This window comes from Citrus sinensis, chromosome 1, assembly GCF_022201045.2.
Source record: "Citrus sinensis cultivar Valencia sweet orange chromosome 1, DVS_A1.0, whole genome shotgun sequence".
Classification (NCBI taxonomy): Eukaryota; Viridiplantae; Streptophyta; class Magnoliopsida; order Sapindales; family Rutaceae; genus Citrus; species Citrus sinensis.
The window spans coordinates 9,194,382-9,212,350 of record NC_068556.1 but is presented as its reverse complement, the minus strand read 5'-3'; the positions used below and the strand labels follow the sequence as shown (position 1 = coordinate 9,212,350).

Below are 17,969 nucleotides of genomic sequence, written 5' to 3'. Positions count from 1 at the left end.
TTCTTTCAGCTCTAACATTTTCTCTTGCAAATTATACATTTATTATAATTATAAGTGTTGTAGATATATACAAATCCCCATTCACTGGCCAACCTTCATCATTTTTTTTCACCAATATAGAAAATAAAATGAAAAATTTTAACCACATTAATATAATACCAAGCATTGGAATAATAGGCGTGGGTCAACAAAGGATTGATCTTTCAGCTCCGAAATACTCTAATACATATACATATTTCTTATAATTATAGCTACTATAGCTATATTTAAATCACTGTATTCATTGGCTAACCAAAATCCATCATTTTTTGCTAACCTAAATCCATCATTTTTTTCCAACATTATAAACAACAATTCCAAGCATTGTAATAATAGCTACGGTCAAATATAATAAGAAAAATCCAATACATTAAGCAAAGACATATAAAATAATCCCAAATTGCTCAAAGAAGATTAACAATAAAAAAAATTTAATTCATTTCTTCAACAAGAAGCTGACATAAATTTTTCATGAAGTGATTAAATATAGAAATCACATCTAAATTGAGATTATTTATTAATCTATACTGGATAAGTACAACGAATAAAATTACATATCTTTCTCTAGCTTCATCATTGCTCCAATCTTTACTTGCACTCCAATGGGTGTCATGAAACAAAGAAATTGGTCCTAGAGTGTGTCCAAGTCTTTTAGCCTATAATATGCAATATCAAAAAGAAATTATTAAATTCAATTATAAATCATTTGAAAATAAAATTTATAAAATATTTAATATACAATTTCCTTTTGATGTTGTACAAAAGGCTTGGATCCACCTTGATGGCCATATTTTAGTTTCTTGTGATTTTCAACATAAATTTTGGATCGTTGCTAGGGGTGTTCAGAATCTGATCTGATCCGTTCAATCCGTCCGATCCGTATAAATCCGATCCGTGGATTGATGGATTGGATTGGATTGAAATTTTAAAAATCCGCAGTTGATGGATTGGATATGGATTTACTTCTGTGAATCTGCAAAAATCCGTGAATCCGTAAAAAAAATATTTATTTATTTATTTTAAAAAATATTATAAATATGACATTACATAATTACATAAGTATCATAATATAATTTAGCTATTATCTAATAAAAATAAAAAATAAAAAATGGTTAAATTAGTGGTAAAAAAATTAAAGTAAAATAAAGTCATCCAAAACCAAAAGTAAACCATTATCTAATAAAAATATAAAATAAAAAATGATCAAATCGGCTGTCAAAAACTATTGAAGTAAAGTCATCCAAAAGTAAAAGTAAAGTAACATAAAGCTTTTATCAAAAAAAAAAAAAAAGTAACAATAACATAAAGCCAAAAGTAAACTAGATAACGCCAAAAGCCCAAAAGTAAACTAGCACTATAACGCAAATCAGAGGTGACGATCAACAATCTGCAAACTAGGGGTGGGCATTTTACCCGACCCGACCCGATAAATTTCGGGTTCGGGTCGGATCGGGTCGGGATCGAAACCCGATCGGTTTGAAATTTACAAACCCAATCGGGTTGTGATTGGTTCGGGTCAAACTCGACCCGATCCGAATACCCGATCGGGTTCTTAAAAAAAAAAAAAACGTACTGACCCGAATTGACCTGATTTCAACCGACCCGAACTGACCCGAACTGACCCTATTTCAACCGACCCGAATTGACCCGAATTGACCCGAACTGACCCGAATTGACCCGAATTGACCCGAACTAACCCAAATTGACCCGAACTCAATTCTACCCATTTTAAATCCAACCCGATCCAACCCGAACATAACTCGAATTAATGACCCGACCCGAATATAGTTCGGGTCGGTTCGGGTCGGGTCATTAATTCGGGTTATGTTCGGATTGTTCCTTGTCTAACCCAAACAACCCGAAACCCGATCGAGTTGACCCGAACCCGACCCGAACCCGATTTTGCCCACCCCTACTGCAAACGAAAAAGAAAACCCTAAGCTTCCTGCTGCCCTACCGTCACAGTCACACGCACGATTCCGACGAGTACTATTAAACCTTACCACGATGTTTCTATCTCATTCTCCAGGTACAGTACTCATAAACCTTCTCCTGATTTATTATTTTGATTTTATCTTCGATAACATTTGTTCTGATTTTTTTTTAATTATTATTATGTATCTTCTTTTTTGTCAATGGTGACTTGGGATAATGATTTTGATATCCTTTTGTTAATAATAAGGTTGTTGGGGATCGAGGGAGAGAATTATTTGTTGATTGCATGTCTTAATTCGGTTGCTTTTGCTTTTTGTTCTGTGGTAAAACTGAGAGAAATTGCACAGTACCTGGCCGTTGTGAAATATTAAAGGCATTTTGATTAGTCTAAATTATTGGTCAGTGTAGCCAAATATATAGATATATTGGAACACTCAAAATCCTGATTATGCAACCACAAGGAGCAAATTAATTCAAATTGTAGCTGGTTGAGTGTACAGTTGTAATCATGCGGCTGAATCTATTAATTTCTTGTTTGATGGGCTATTTTTTTTAAAAAATGAAGATTAAAGAGTTGTTATGGGGGGTGGTTGAATCATGTTGCTTCTGTGGATCTAACAATCATATTGCCTTTTCTAGATGTAACACATGAATTTCGTGAATTTTCTTTTTGAGTTGGCTTATTTTACTTTTCCTAACTGAACTCTTTTAAGCTTAATTTGTTCCTGTCATTTTTCGTAATTAATTTTAATGATTTTTCATATTGGTGGTGTAGATGACTTCTCAACTTGATAAAGGAAAATGCGTAGCTGTAGATTCAGCTCCCCCAAGTTCTAAATCATCCAGTAATGCTGAAGGTACGCCCAATAAATCCACTACTTCAGAAGCTTGGGAGCATTTTATCCAATTAAGTTCTGATCCATTGCATCCTAGATCCAAATGTCGATATTGTGGAAAAGAATATAAATGTGGTTTTAATAAAGGAACATCTAATCTATTGGGTCATATAAAAGAGAGATGTCTAAAATATCCTGGTCGAGCTCGAGTAGACGAAAAATAAAAAACTTTGTCTTACCAACCAGTGAAAATTGGAGAGCCATGTAGCCTTGTATCAGCGACCTATAGTGTTGAGGCTTGTAGGGAAGTAATTGCTAAGTTTATTATAAAAGATGAGATGTCATTTAGAGTTGTAGAGGGTGAAGGGTTTAGGGAAATGTTGGGAGTTTTTGAAAATAGATTTAAAGTACCATCTCGCACTACTATTGCTCGTGATATTTTGCAACTTTACAAAAAAACAAAGAAAGATTTGACTAATTTTTTTGTTAGTAGCCATCAAAGAGTTTGCCTCACTACAGACACATGGACTTCAGCTCAAAATCTTTGTTATATGTGCCTTACAGCTCACTTTATTGATGATAATTGGACATTGCACAAAAAAATATTGAATTTTTGTCAAGTTGCTGACCATAAAGGTGAAACAATTGGTAGGCAAATTGAAACATGCTTATTAGATTGGGGTATTGAGAGAGTTTTTATAGTAACGGTTGATAATGCTTCTTCTAATGATGGTGTTGTTTTTTATTTGTCAAAAGTTGTGAACAATTGGAATGGTGGAATCTGAGGGGGTCAAAATATGCATTTGAGGTGTAGTGCACATATATTAAATCTCATTGTTGCAGAGGGGTTAAAAGCGTATCATTAGTCGATTTCTAAAATTCGCAATGTTGTAAGATTTGTTAGATCTTCACCTTCTAGGACACAAAAGTTTAAGGCATATGCAAAGCGAGAGAAAATTTCTTCAAATAAGTTGTTGTGTCTAGATGTCGTAACTAGATGGAATTTCACTTTTTTCATGTCAGAGGCTGCTAAAAAGTATGAAAAAGTATTTGATCGGTTAGAGCTTCATGATGCACAATACATTCGTGAGTTTTGTTTGAGCGAGCCAAAAACGTGTCCTTCGTCAATTGATTGGGAATATGCTCGTTATTTCATTAAATTCTTGAAGGTTTTTCATGATGCCACTTTGACATTTTCGGGTTCTTTATATGTGACATCCATTACTTTTTTGCGCTAATTATGTTTGATTCATACACAATTGCAAGCTTGGAGGGATAGTAAGGATTTATTTTTGAAGATAATGGCTGAAAATATGAAAAAGAAGTATGATAAGTATTGGGGAAATTATGAAACAATCAACCCTTATTTGTTTGTTTCTATTTTGCTTGAGCCTCGACATAAAGAACGGTTTTTGAGATATTGTTTTGTAGTGTTGTTTGGTGAATTTAAAGCTAATGAGTTGGTTGTTAAAGTGCGGAATAATTTACATAGTTTATATGAGGAATACAAATTGCTTTATGGTGATGATGTGGAAGTAATGGATGCTGTCAATGATGAAAAAGAGTTGGAGGTTGATACTGAGGTTGATGCTAGGCAAGTGTTTGATTCGGGTTATATGAGGATTTTAAAAGATAATAATTTTGTAGAGTGCAAAACATAAGTGGATCTTTACTTGTTAGAATCATGTGAGAACCCAAAAAATGAGAGTTTTGATGTTTTGGATTGGTGGAAGATTAATTCTTCCAAATATCCAATTTTGTCTTATATTGCTTGAGATATTTTAGCCATGCTTGTTTCCACTGTGGCATCTGAGTCAGCATTTAGCACTGGTGGGCGTGTTCTTGATCCACATCGGTGCTCACTATCTACAAGGACGGTGGAGGCATTAATTTGCACACAAAATTGGCTACGTTCAAGTCCGATAAATCTTGATGAAGCAATAGATGAGATTGAACATATTGAGACAGGTAAAATGTAACAATTTAACTTTTATTTTATTTTTTAATTATTATTTGACTTTATATTGTTATTCTATTTTAAAAACTGACATTTTTCTTATCTCATACGTACAGAGATTTTGGGAGCTAACAAGAACATATTTGATGAAGCTTGATGGCATTTGATGGGATATAAGGGTAAATATTTATTAATTTGTTTATTAAATAAATTTTTTTATTTGTTATTTATATCAATTATGTTTATTTTGTTTAGGTTAAAGTACGAAACACAAATTGGAGATGGACATTTTTCCTTTTGGTGTGTTTTATTTTGAGACTTTCAATGTATTATTGTGGCTTTATTTGAACAATTAATTTTGATATTATATTAATGTATTATTGTAACTTTATTTGAACAATTAATTTTGGTGTGTTATATTTTAAAACTTTGAACGTATTATTGTAGTTTTATTTGAACAATTAATCTCGATGTGTTATATTTTAAAATTTTGAATGTATTATTAAAACAAACAATTAATTTGTTTAAATTTTATTCAATTTTAAATTTAATTGGTAGTAAAATTATTTTATATGAGATTTTTTTAAATTTCATTAGTTTATAGATTGGAGAGAACTAAAATTTTTAATTCGCAAATCAATTTGTAAAATGATGGATTTGGATATGGATTGAGTTAAATCCGCATCCGATCCGCAGACGTATGAATTGGATATGGATTGAGTCAAATCCGTATCCGATCCGCAGATGTATGGATTGGATTTGGATTGAATTTAATCAATCCGTGGATTGGATTGGATTGAAAAATTATAATCTGCAAAATCATGGATCGGATATGGATTGATGTCCAATCCGTAAAATCCAATCCGCAAACACCCCTAATCGTTGCTACAAGTAGAATAGAAAACATATATTAGAAATTACCAAAAATTATGAAATATATGACATATTTTTCTTTTAACCTTGAATAGATCATTGTCAAAGCGTGTACAAGGGTAATCCCAATCTTCTTAATTAACAACTTCTTCAGGGCAATTTTGTAGTGCTTCGGCTAAATTAGAATATTCCGTGAACTTTTTCTTCAAGAAGTACTTGAAACCTTTGAATCTACGTGCCATTGCACCATTAAGGAATCTTATAACATGTGGTTAGTCGGTCTCGATGTCAAATTTGATCTATGATCATCATAAGGAATTAAAATAATAAATCAGCTACTAAAATAAATTTTTTATTGAGTTTAAAAGTTAGAAGAGATTTACCTCCACTCGACCAAACATCTCCTTCTTTTTCTCAAGAGGTACTTGTCTCAATTGATCAACTTTTAACGGTGCAAAAGTCCTCACAACAATGCCTATTTCAGTGGATAACCTAGATGAATAAGTGCTAGTGGGTCTTCTATCCTCAACTTCAAAGTCCACATTCAACTTGTTTTTAGACAAATCTAAACTGCATTCACAACCAACTCCTTGGATTTTCCATGAATATTCTTCTTCAGCATTGGCTCTATAAACCCAAACTAACTAAATTAAAATATATTTTTTCAAACAAGTATCAAAATATCAATAATTCCATGATAAAAAGTCCAGACAAAATAAATAAGATAACAAAACTAATATAAAAGGAACAAGAAATGAACTCCAAAAAGTGTATTAAGCACTAGAAAGTATACCATCTCCATTCTTATATTAATTCAAAATTTTTGTCTTCTATTTTTGTAGATGGGTGCCAAATATAATTACGGTGCAAAGAGGAGGCACCAAAATATGCTTCTTCTTAAGTAACTAATTTAACATTAGTCACCAAATTTATTTCACATTGTGACTAAGAATAATAGTCGCACTATGTTTTCTCAACCTAATTGAAAATACTTTGATATAGTGACGACTAAAATTAGCCACCGAACCGAACAATACAGAAACACTATGTTTTTTCTTTTGTAACATATTTAAATTGGTGACTGTAAGCTATAGTTGCTCCATAATCTTTATTGCGATAATGTCATTTAGACAAGGAAAGCAAATAAGTAAATATCATCTTAAGGTGAATAACTCTTAGTATAGTCTCCCATTATATTCCAATATGTAACTAACAATATTAGTCACCACATTTTCTAGACTTGATTTGATTATATTCAGTGATTGTTTGTTTTAGTTGTTTAAGCACCCCGATTGCAACTAAATATGTTGATCTCTAAACCAAATTCCCATAATAAATGTATACCATCTGTGACTAAATATAAATTTGTCACTTAAAAGCGCATTGGATGACTAAACCATTTAGTCATACAAAGTTAACGATGATAGAAAAAAAAAAATCATTCGTTTGAAAAATGTTTCAGCCATATATGGTGATTGTATTATTTAGTGGCAAAAACATATGTTTTAGTGACTAATATGTCAGTCGTTGATGACATTTATTCAGTACGGAAATGTGATGTCGCTTGGAGTGTCAATAGATAAGCTTCTTACTAAGACTAATTGACAATTTGTCACGTAATGTGGCCTTGAAGGATTAAGTAAAGAGTCATAGAATATGGATGATAGTTGGAAAAAATTCAAAGCATTAGGCAGCAAATAGTGCGACTAAATATTTATGTTAGTCAAAGAATAATCTATTACATGACTAAAAATTTAATAGTCATAAAATAGTTGGTCAGAAAAACACAATTTTGTTGTAGTTAACATTCATTCTTTGTTAAAAGAATGTCTTTGGAAAAGGAAAAAGATCAAAGAATTTTCTGTGCGATATCCCAATCTACTGCAACTAATAAATGAAAATTAGTTTGACTAAAAAATGGAGAGATTGGTGGTAACAAGAGCTCAATTTTCTTGCATTCTTTGTTTTTACTGATTGACACTAAAAATTGAATATTTAATAAGGATAAAATTATTAGTTTTGTATTTATTGTATCAATTAATGCGCTCATCATTTCTAAATTATCTTAATACTCCCCAAATATATTTTTATGTTAAATTAATTCGTAAAATATTAATTTTTATATTGTAAATATTTTTCAGGAATAAAGATGGAATTGGAATTGAAAGCAAGAATAAAAAAGAACTACTGGAGCACAATTGAGAAGATGTAATAATAAAAAAATTTAAAAAAAAAACAAAAAACAAAAGGACAAAAGATCAAAAGAGCAACCATGCTTTGGTTGCTCGTGATGGTCAGGAGGCCATCACGCCTCCTGGCAATCACACTTCTCAACATTCATTTAATTTATAAAAAAATATAATAATAAATTAAATAAGAATAAAATGAATGAAAAGGAGGCAATTGTTGCCTATAAAAGCCGATGAATTGAGAAGCTAAAGAGCGGGGGGGGGGGGGGGGGGGGGGGGAAGTTTAAGCCGAGTTTTTGTTGTAGCCAAAAGGGGACGGAATAATTTCTTTCTTTCTTTGTTTCTTTTATTTTCTTGTTCTGTCTATATCAATTTTCTTTATAATATATTTCAGAACGTTTACCAAACAAAAAGAGTGTTGTGTTTTCTTTCAATATGAGTGGCTAATTTTATTAAGTTGAGGTGAAGGGTGAAGCTCAATGTTTCAAATTATTAATTATTATTATTATTTTCTCAAATGAGTTTTTAAGTTTATTTTATTCTCTTCTAGTTATTTTTATATCATGTTAATTTATAAATTTCTTTGGATCTGTATGGTATTTTGACATAATATCGACATATTAATATAGTATGGCACATTAAGTACTTTATTTCATATTTATCTACACGCATAAAATTAAATGATATAATAATTAACTGGTAAAAGTGAGACAAAATATTTGTTTTAGTTAGACAAATCTTTGGCCCTTAAAAGTCAACACACTCATGGCCATTTTAATAATATAAAATTTACAATAATTTAGTTGATTCAAATAACTCCACCCATTTAAAAAATATTATTCCTCTTATTTTTTTAAAGCTAAAGTTACTCTCATTTTAGCTCAAGGGTCCGTATCCGGGCAAAAAGAAAGGGTCCAAACAAGACAAACAAGGACTGTCCTTTATAAAGTAAAAGCATCAAGAATTATTGGCAAAGCATTAGGACAGATATGTGCGTTGTATTCGGTATTACCTGCCAAGAGGAGCATGGAATTTTTAATATCATAGCGTAATAAGTTAAGATAATAAGCTGAAATATATGATACACAAATTGGTTGCAATATTTATACTAATATATAATCTAAATAAAATAAAAAAATAATATGCATTACATTTATGTTAAGCTTGTTGCAATAAACACTATGACTATAGAAAAAATATAAATAGATTGAATCTTAAAAGCCATGGTTATGAAACTGATTTTAAAAATCATGGTTAACTTTCATGTGAAATTGTTCTTAGTTCAAACAAAATTTATGTAATCATATGTAAATCTTATTGGATCTTATAATAAAAAATAAAAGTAAAATTTAAATAATATGAACTTATTGGATCAAAACTTTGATATTGTAGATAACATACAATAATCATGGGGTAATTTGATTATAGTGGTGATATAATATCCAATTGCTTACATATTAGGGTTTATAAATAAAAAAAAAACATAATAATCTTTTGTTAACATATTAATGTTATAATAGAAATTTTAAAAAGGTTGATGATTTATTTAATAAACTACTAATAAATGAAAATTAGTGGGATTAAAAAATGGAGATTGGTGGTGATAAGCTCAGTTTTCTTGCATTCTTTGTTTTTACTATATTAAAATCTTACGAAAATTCTCCCGCTAATTGAAGAAGATAAGTCATTGTCATATGCTTGCATTAATGACTTTCTTTTTTCTTTTGATGATTTTAGTCTTCTCCTTTTATTTTTGTATATTTACATTTATTTTAGGAAGTTTTAATTTATATCTCCCTCCTTATGTATTTGTTTCATTACTGATTTATATTATAGGTAAGCGTCTCACCTAATCCCCACCCCTTGGTGGTTTTTATCAAAAAAAAAAAGATAAATCTTTTTTTAACCAATAATTGAATTTCATTTGTTTTAGTTAGACAAATCTTTTTTCCTTAACTCACTCATGGCTGTTTTAGTAATATAAAATTTATAATAATTTAGTGGATTCAAATAGCTCTATCCATTAACCACTTAGGCTAAGCCCAAGTGGATAGAGCCACTCCCTCATAATTGTGAGGGAAGTGGTTCGAGCCCCCGCAAACGCATTGTGGATGTTTAATTTAAATGTTCTTCCTTGAAGTCCCAGAGTTTGAGTAAAAATAGTCTTTCTCCCATAATAGAAGTTGGGCGTCCCTCGAATATTTGAGAAGATTAAAAATCTGAGCGGTACCATATCATAATTAATATAAACGGATCTCAATAATTTATATAGTGAAAATATCATGAACAATAGTTTTCTTAAAAAAAAAAAAAGCTCTATCCATTTAAAAATTATTCTCTTTTTTTTTTTTAAATTTAAAGTTATTCTTATTTTATGTTCGTACCTTAAATGATAAGCTCAAGGGTCCTTATCCCAAAAGGAAAAAAAATAAAAGAAAAAAGCTCAAGGGCCACTAATAGGACAAATAAGGACTGACCTTTCCAAAGTAAAAGCATCAATAACTATTCGCATAGCATTAGGACAGAGAAGTGCATTATACTCGGTATTACTTGTCAAAAGGGCATGTAATTTTTAATATCATGGTGTAATAAGTTAAGATAATAAGCTGAAATATATGATACACAAATTGGTTGCAATATTATCTGACTTTATGATTTTCTCAATTTATATTCTTAGTTTTTAGCTTTTATTTTTCAACTCTAGTAATCAGTATATTTTTACATTTCATTAAACGTGGTAGAGATTAGTTCGAAATTTATTCTAATTAATAATATTAAAGAGAAATCTACTCTTATCCCACATGTTTGTGAAAGGAGATGAGAATCCCGTAGAGGCTGTTGTTGAGAGCATTTGTAATATAATGGTAGAAAAAGTACAAAAAAAAAAGCAAGGTGACAATTGTTTTTTCGGATTAAAAGACTAGGCAGTGCCTATAATTCAACTGTGCAGTGAATGAAGCAGTAAAGGACTATTTCTTTCACAATCACTAAATTAAAGCCAGTGCCTATAATTCAACAAAGATAAGATAACGAAGATTCTCTGACTCCTTCGTCTCCAAGTTTCCATTTGGTAAGTGGAGTCCGACAAGGCAGTCACAGACTTAACAGTTACATAGCAAGTGCTTTGATTGATGGGCAATCTGGTCCTTTCGTTAAAATGTCGCGTCACCCTCAGTGTTAAAAGGTGCAAATTAAATATGCAACAGTCTTGCCTTGCCACGGCAGATCATTGAGAAAATGGAAGCAGCTCTGTTGGCCATTATAGCTAGGATTCAAAGAGAAGACTGCGAGCGAACCAATCATGACTCCCAATTCTCCAAATGGAAGGTTAAAACTTACTAGCATTGAAAACTAAAAATCTTGTGAGAGAAATTATTGTTACTGGTGTAGTGATTTCACTTTTGTGCTTGTTCTGTGTAAGTTTATTTCAGGAACTTGTTGGACCGTCAGATTGGGAAAATCATTCTCATGGGAAGGAAGGAGCGGAAAGATACAAGGTTCATAACCTTCCGAATGACACGGGTCCTGGACTCTATGAGCTTGGAATAGCTGTACCGGGCGCTGGGGTAATTGTGGTTTACGTTGGACAAGCTGAGAGTGTCCGAGCAAGACTCCAGGCCTATGGCCGTACTGGTGCTCACTTGAATAGTGGCTGTGACTCGGGCCGATATTTTGAGGATATATTCCGCAGAGGCTATTCCATTGTGTACAGATCGGCACCTGTAAGTGAGTTTTGAGTTGCTTCAATATATTTGGTTCTATATGTTTGGTTGATAGACGAGGCATAAATTCACGTAGAGAGATACTTGAAGTCTGTATGGAGATTGTCAAATAGATTTTGTGGCGTGACTGGTGTCCATTCCTCTCTTGAGTGCTACATTCTGAATTATCTCATATTGCATATTCTTTCGCTGGTACTAACTACCAACTGAAACTGGGCTTAGTCAAGGCACCATAAATCAAAAAGTTCCCTCACATTCTGTAACGATCAAGACTTGCGAACTGACCAAGAGGATAACACGACTAAGTTCTCTTCAGATTCGTTTGCATTTCAATTGTAATGAATAGAGAAACAATCGTTTGCATTTATGTATAAGCTCAATGCATTTGAGTGGTTCTGGTTAATTCACGGATATACATTATTGAAGTAGGGCCTGCTTGCAAAGTTTGGCATATGATTTCTGAAATTTGATTTGTTTTCTTCTTTTGCTCCCACCTCAATGTTTGTCAGATGAAAAACAAGGAAGATGCTGAGAAAACAGAAAGAAAGATTCTCGATAAATTTGATTATGCGTGGAACAAAGGCAACAACGGCAAACGTCGCCATGCTGATGTCCGCCGGAAACTCGATGAAGTTGCTTCAAACAATATTCAGTTTCCGAAAACTATCAGGAATCTCTTACGTTTCAATCATTGGCCAGCAGACATTAAAATCAAAGCAAGCCCGGAGGGTCACAATTTCTTGCCTCAAATTATTAAGTTTACCAAATCACAGCCTAGGCTTGTTCTTGATAGATACGGTGCTGATGAGGGCCATACAGGTATCTGTGGGGTTTCCTTAGGTGATGGTTCTGTTTGTCAAATGCCACCTGTTGAACAAAGAAAGAGGTGCATTGAACACAGAGGTATGAGGATCAGAGCATCAACATTGACAATGAAAGGGAAAGCCAAAGTGTGTGACGTTGACCCGACGAAGCTACCAATGGTGGCCCAAAAATGCTCTGTTAGTGAGGGCGAAGAGCGAAACCGGAGAAAAAACTGTGGATCAAATTCCAAGTCAACAGGATCATCACAATATGGGCATGATGCGTATGTTGATTCCAATGCTCCTGGTGCTTTAAATTCCCCCGAAATGTATAGACAGGGAAGGGTACAATCTAAAGCCAAATTGCAATATGATACCATATGTGGGGTGGAGTTAGGGGGTGGGACATTCTGCACCAGGCAACCTGTTAAAGGAAGAGTGAGATGTGAGCAGCACAAAGGGTGGAAGATTCAAGGGACCAAATCTACTTCAGTTGCACAAGATCATAAATCTGATGTATACGGTGCGAGCTATGGTAGCTTTGTTTGCGGAGCACAAACACTTGATGGTTCGTATTGCAGAAGGCAGGTTAAGGCAAATACAAAGTGTTGGCAGCATTCGGATAAGAGTTTGACAATTAGATCATGGAGTGACTGGAATTATGGAGGAAGCTCTCTCTGTGGAGCGCCCACGCGCAATGGCTCTAGTTGCAGAAGATCAGTTAAAGGGGGTGGAAGGTGTTGGCAGCATTAAAGGAAGAATTCATCCATACAAGAAATAAGCTCCTGCAGGCTTCCTGCTGGTTGTATGACGAAGCTGATTGTATGTTGTGAGGTTCTGCATATTTAGGCTACGATTATCGGGTAATAAACATCAGACAAAGGAGGATCGCTAGATTAATGACCAATAAAAGAGAAGTTGTGAAATATGGTAAAAAACTCATGGTTAGCTTGTCAATTCCTTTTGACGTATATAACATGTAATGTAGGGTACGAAGGTCCGCATATTTATGTTAATATTATGCATTGGTTCTTGTATTATTCCTTGCAATGATTTTGGGGGTGTTCAAACAATTTGCGTTGTTTACCAAGAAAGTTGGAAAAAAAATTAAAAACAAACTCAAATCCATTTGAAGACTTAGGTGAGGCTATTTCAACTCACAAATTTTTTTTCTATATTCTCTCTTTAATTAAGAATTTTATTATCTAAATAATTTTTGAAAAAATACTTAATTAACTCTTTCTTCTCTTTATCTTCTCAATTTCACAAATTCTCATCAATTCATTAAGATATATTCTTTTAGCTGCAAATAATAGGTAGCGTTTGTTTTTTGTTTGTTTGAAATTTGAATGAATCTGAATTTGACTGAAGTTTGAATAAACTTGAATACATATATCTAAATGACATAGTTGTTATTTTTTTTTCAAAATCTTTGTATAAGTCTTAAATTCTTTGCTTTTCAAAAAGAAAACATCTGGAATATGATATTTTGACATAGGTAACCTCATAAATATTAATAATGCTTGTACTTTTTAGTTAAACACATGACAAATTATGAATAAGTTATTAGATTAGTAAAAAAAAATTGATAATGTTTACTTTAACAAAACATGAAAAATAAAATATATATTTAACACATGTATTTTTTTATATTAATATATGATACTTATAATTTTTTAGTATATTATATTATTTTTTTCAGGTTAATTACATAAACCAATAAAGAATTTTTTAATCATTTGAGTTAAAATTAATGTATTAAATAAAATTCAAAATATATTTTTATATAATAAATATAAATATAAAGAGATGGACCTATTATAAAACACACTTACCAAAAGTACTAATATATTTAAAATTCTCATTAAAAAAAAATTGAATAGAGGCAAATAACAAAAAAAGGAATTAAAAAATAATAAAAGAATAATTTATATAATAGAAAATAAATTTATTTAATAGGGGTATTAATGAGAGAGAATATTAAAATTCTATTAAAATAATTTTGCTATTCAGACAAAAGCCATAATATTTAAGTATTTTTATTCAAACTTAAATATTTTATAATTAGACAAAAGTGATAGAAAACAAACAACCCCCAAGTAAGAGGAACACCACCCATCATTTAAAAATAAACATCACCAAATTTTTATCAGCCATTAAAATTAATAAATATTAAAAAGTTAATTTTTACCAAATATAAAAGCTAAAAGCTAATGAAATTGAAAAAAAAATCTTATACATAGAAATTATAAAATATAGATTGTGATATACCAAAAAATTCAAAAGAAGTAAAATTAAGTGTTTAATTTGGAGTATGTGAGAGTAAAAAGAGAATATGTAATTATAAAGTAGAGAGAGAAAAAGATTAATGACCATTGACAAATAATTTTAATTCTTTATAATAAATTTATTTTTTAAAATAAATATAGATAGAAATTTAATAAATTCAAAAAATTCCAAACGAAATACTTATCGAACATGGCTCATTACATCTCAGATTCTCGATTATGCATAAGGTGGACAAAAAAGCTCGGGTTATCCTAGTGCAGGCTCGCAGGTTTCATCCTGATCCTCACATATGAGGGTCTAGATAAGAGCTCAAGAAAAATCAGGGTCAGGCCCAAGCCCAATATTTTTTCAAAAAAATAAATTTATAAATTAGAATAATATAATTAAAATTAAAAAATAACATAAAAAACTTAAATTCTCAATTTATAAATCAATGATGATTTAAAAAATTAAAATTAAAATATTAAACTCTCTTTTATGCATTCATTAATTAAAAAAGTACTTAAATTAGAAAATCCAATTTTATTTTAAATTTTTAAATATTTATTTATTTTTTTATTATTTTACTTTGAAATATTTATTTTCTTTAATTTATTTATGATTATAACAACTTTTTAATTATTAACTCATTTCAAATTTATAATAATTTAAAAAAATTAAAATAAATAAATAAAAATCCAAACTCGCAATGAAATCGGCCCAAACTGGACCCTCTTATTTATTTTACGGTGAATTTGGGCCTTAACTTAAAAAAAAACCCGACCGAAACCCACTTTTTGCCATCTTTGTGCGCCGACCCGACAAAGAGAAAAAAAAAATCCTAATTTGTGTGCATCCTCCAAGATTCTCTCTCCAAACGATTAAAGCCATCAGTAGATCCTGATCGATTGAGACACGTAGCTCCACCCTTAGCAGCCACGAGACTGTTTCGTGGTTTTAGATCCTCCGTTCTCGGAACAAGTGGGTAAGATTGTTTTTTTTACAAATAAAGAAAGATGCCGGCGGGCGAGCTCAGGTACCCATCTCCGGCGCGAAATTTAACGATGGAAACACACGCCGCCGGTGACGACGAGGCTTGGGTGTGGGCCCAGATAAAAGCCGAGGCACGCCGCGACGCCGAGTCTGAGCCGGCTTTAGCCAGCTACCTCTACTCGACCATCCTCTCTCACTCTTCCTTGGAGAGATCGCTGGCGTTTCATTTGGGAAACAAGCTCTGCTCCTCCACGCTTCTCTCCACTCTCTTGTACGATCTCTTTCTGGACACTTTCTCCTCCGACCCCGCTCTCCGCGCCGCGGCCGTCGCCGATCTTCGCGCCGCCCGTGTCCGTGACCCTGCTTGCGTTTCCTTCTCTCACTGCCTCCTCAATTACAAAGGCTTCTTGGCTTGCCAGGTACAATTAAATAATCTTAGCTTCAACTTCTAATTTAATTCAATGATTAAAGTATTAGTTTTTTTTTTTTGGGCCCTTTTGCCACATCTCATCTGTGTTGATTGATTTTATGGCGGCTAACTGCAATAGATGGATGACAGCAGCACTTCGGGTGCTTTATTTCTTTGTGCTTTTCTTAAAAAATGCCTTTTCTAGGTTAATAAAAGATCTTCCAGTGCTTTTCAAAGAAGCATTTGATTAGCTTCTTCTAAAAAATGCATTTTCTTTCTCTACAAGAACTCTCATGACCGTACCCTAAACTCTGCGCAAATAAACTGAGTTTAGACTTTACGTAAACACATGCTCTGCAGTCGCTGTATACTGGTTGGTCCATTTTCCATCTTTAAGGAAAATGAAGATTGCTAAGTGCTGCAGATATTTTTCCCGTTTATGGGTATGTGTAAATGACAATTCCATTATACTAGTGTGATTGTTCATGAAATGGATTGTTAATGTTTTCTAAGTTTTTTTCTTATAATGCTAGAATGGTACATGTAACGAATTTTTCTTTGGAGTGACAAAAAATGGAGAGGAAATTGGATCTGTGTCATTTCTTGGTTTATAGCTTAATTCAATGTTAACTGCCTTTTCTTTTGGATTTTTGTATTAGGCTCACCGAGTAGCACACAAGCTCTGGACTCAGTCACGTAGGCCGCTGGCACTAGCATTACAATCCCGTATCTCTGATGTGTTTGCTGTTGATATACACCCAGCTGCAAAAATAGGGAAAGGGATTTTGTTTGATCATGCAACAGGTGTGGTAATAGGTGAGACCGCAGTTATTGGCAACAATGTGTCAATCTTGCATCATGTTACACTTGGCGGTACGGGGAAGGCAAGCGGGGATCGGCACCCGAAGATTGGAGATGGGGTGTTGATCGGGGCTGGAGCAACCATATTAGGGAACGTGAAGATTGGAGAGGGTGCGAAAGTTGGGGCTGGGTCGGTGGTACTGATTGATGTGCCAGCAAGAGCCACTGCAGTGGGGAACCCAGCAAGGTTGGTGGGAGGAAAGGAGAAGACCTCTTCAAATGAGGAATGTCCAGGGGAGTCCATGGATCATACATCCTTCATCTCTGAGTGGTCAGATTATATTATTTGATCAATTGATCTCATTTTGCTATCTAGTAGTGACTGTATTATGTATGTATAAGAAGATTGTGGTAATATTGCATTACAATGTTGCAGCTGTTACAGATATTTAGTTTTTTTTCTAGTGGATTTGAGGATCTCTATCAAATCAGAATGTGCTGAACTGTTTGTTTTATGAAGCTCAGTCTTTAACTTGAATGGAAGAGTAAATAATAATGTAAGCAATAATGAAATGAATAATTCTGTAGACCTGTAGAATATTCTGTCTTTCGGCTTAGAATATGCTTCTCTGTTTTAGTCATTCTTCCAGTGTACTAAAAAGAAACCAAACCAAAGTCTCAGCCATTGAATATCTTGCAAGACTTGCTTGAAACGTGATTTTGATTATATTGACAATATTGTATGTGAATATAAAAGGTGGGTTTATGACATATTTGGTGTTTATTGACGGTAGTGACGTAATGCAATGCGCAATTGACCTACGATAACCACACAACCAATCCCAAATAGAATGTTATTAAGTTGAAACTGAAATAATGTGTTTGATAAATATTCGAGCAAGGTTGGGATGTTCGATAAATGTGTTTGATAAATATCGAGCAAGGCTGATCTACTATTACATTAAAAATTGGACGAGTTGCGTTATCTTAAAATTTCATCTTAAATAATATAATATTCAATCGTTAGTCAGTAAGATAATTTAATTAATTTACGTAAAATTAAAAAAAAAATCAATTATTTAGTAAATATCAACCATAGCATTCAGTCATTAATCACATACTAAATAATTTAAGATAAAATTTA

The 17,969-nt window shown here is 32.5% G+C and overlaps 2 protein-coding genes across 2 annotated transcripts; both read left to right on the top strand.

Annotated features, from left to right (window-relative positions):
* Positions 1-10,988: 10,988 nt before the first annotated feature.
* LOC102622458 (hypothetical protein) lies at positions 10,989-13,391 on the top strand. Its single transcript, XM_006475347.4, has 3 exons — positions 10,989-11,156; positions 11,261-11,551; positions 12,061-13,391. The coding sequence occupies exons 1-3, from the start codon at positions 11,067-11,069 to the stop codon at positions 13,105-13,107; spliced, it is 1,428 nt and encodes a 475-aa protein (XP_006475410.1). The 5' UTR covers positions 10,989-11,066; the 3' UTR covers positions 13,108-13,391.
* A 2,062-nt stretch (positions 13,392-15,453) lies between these two features.
* On the top strand, positions 15,454-17,412 carry LOC102622152 (serine acetyltransferase 5). Its single transcript, XM_006475346.4, has 2 exons — positions 15,454-16,034; positions 16,684-17,412. The coding sequence occupies exons 1-2, from the start codon at positions 15,639-15,641 to the stop codon at positions 17,173-17,175; spliced, it is 888 nt and encodes a 295-aa protein (XP_006475409.1). The 5' UTR covers positions 15,454-15,638; the 3' UTR covers positions 17,176-17,412.
* Positions 17,413-17,969: the final 557 nt, after the last annotated feature.

Coding starts and splice junctions, on each gene's coding strand:
- LOC102622458 (XM_006475347.4), top strand. CDS start 11,067: ATGGAAGCAGCTCTGTTGGCCATTATAGCTAGGATTCAAAGAGAAGAC. Junction 11,157..11,260: donor CCCAATTCTCCAAATGGAAG/GTTAAAACTTAC, acceptor AGTTTATTTCAG/GAACTTGTTGGACCGTCAGA. Junction 11,552..12,060: donor TTGTGTACAGATCGGCACCT/GTAAGTGAGTTT, acceptor AATGTTTGTCAG/ATGAAAAACAAGGAAGATGC.
- LOC102622152 (XM_006475346.4), top strand. CDS start 15,639: ATGCCGGCGGGCGAGCTCAGGTACCCATCTCCGGCGCGAAATTTAACG. Junction 16,035..16,683: donor AAGGCTTCTTGGCTTGCCAG/GTACAATTAAAT, acceptor TTTTTGTATTAG/GCTCACCGAGTAGCACACAA.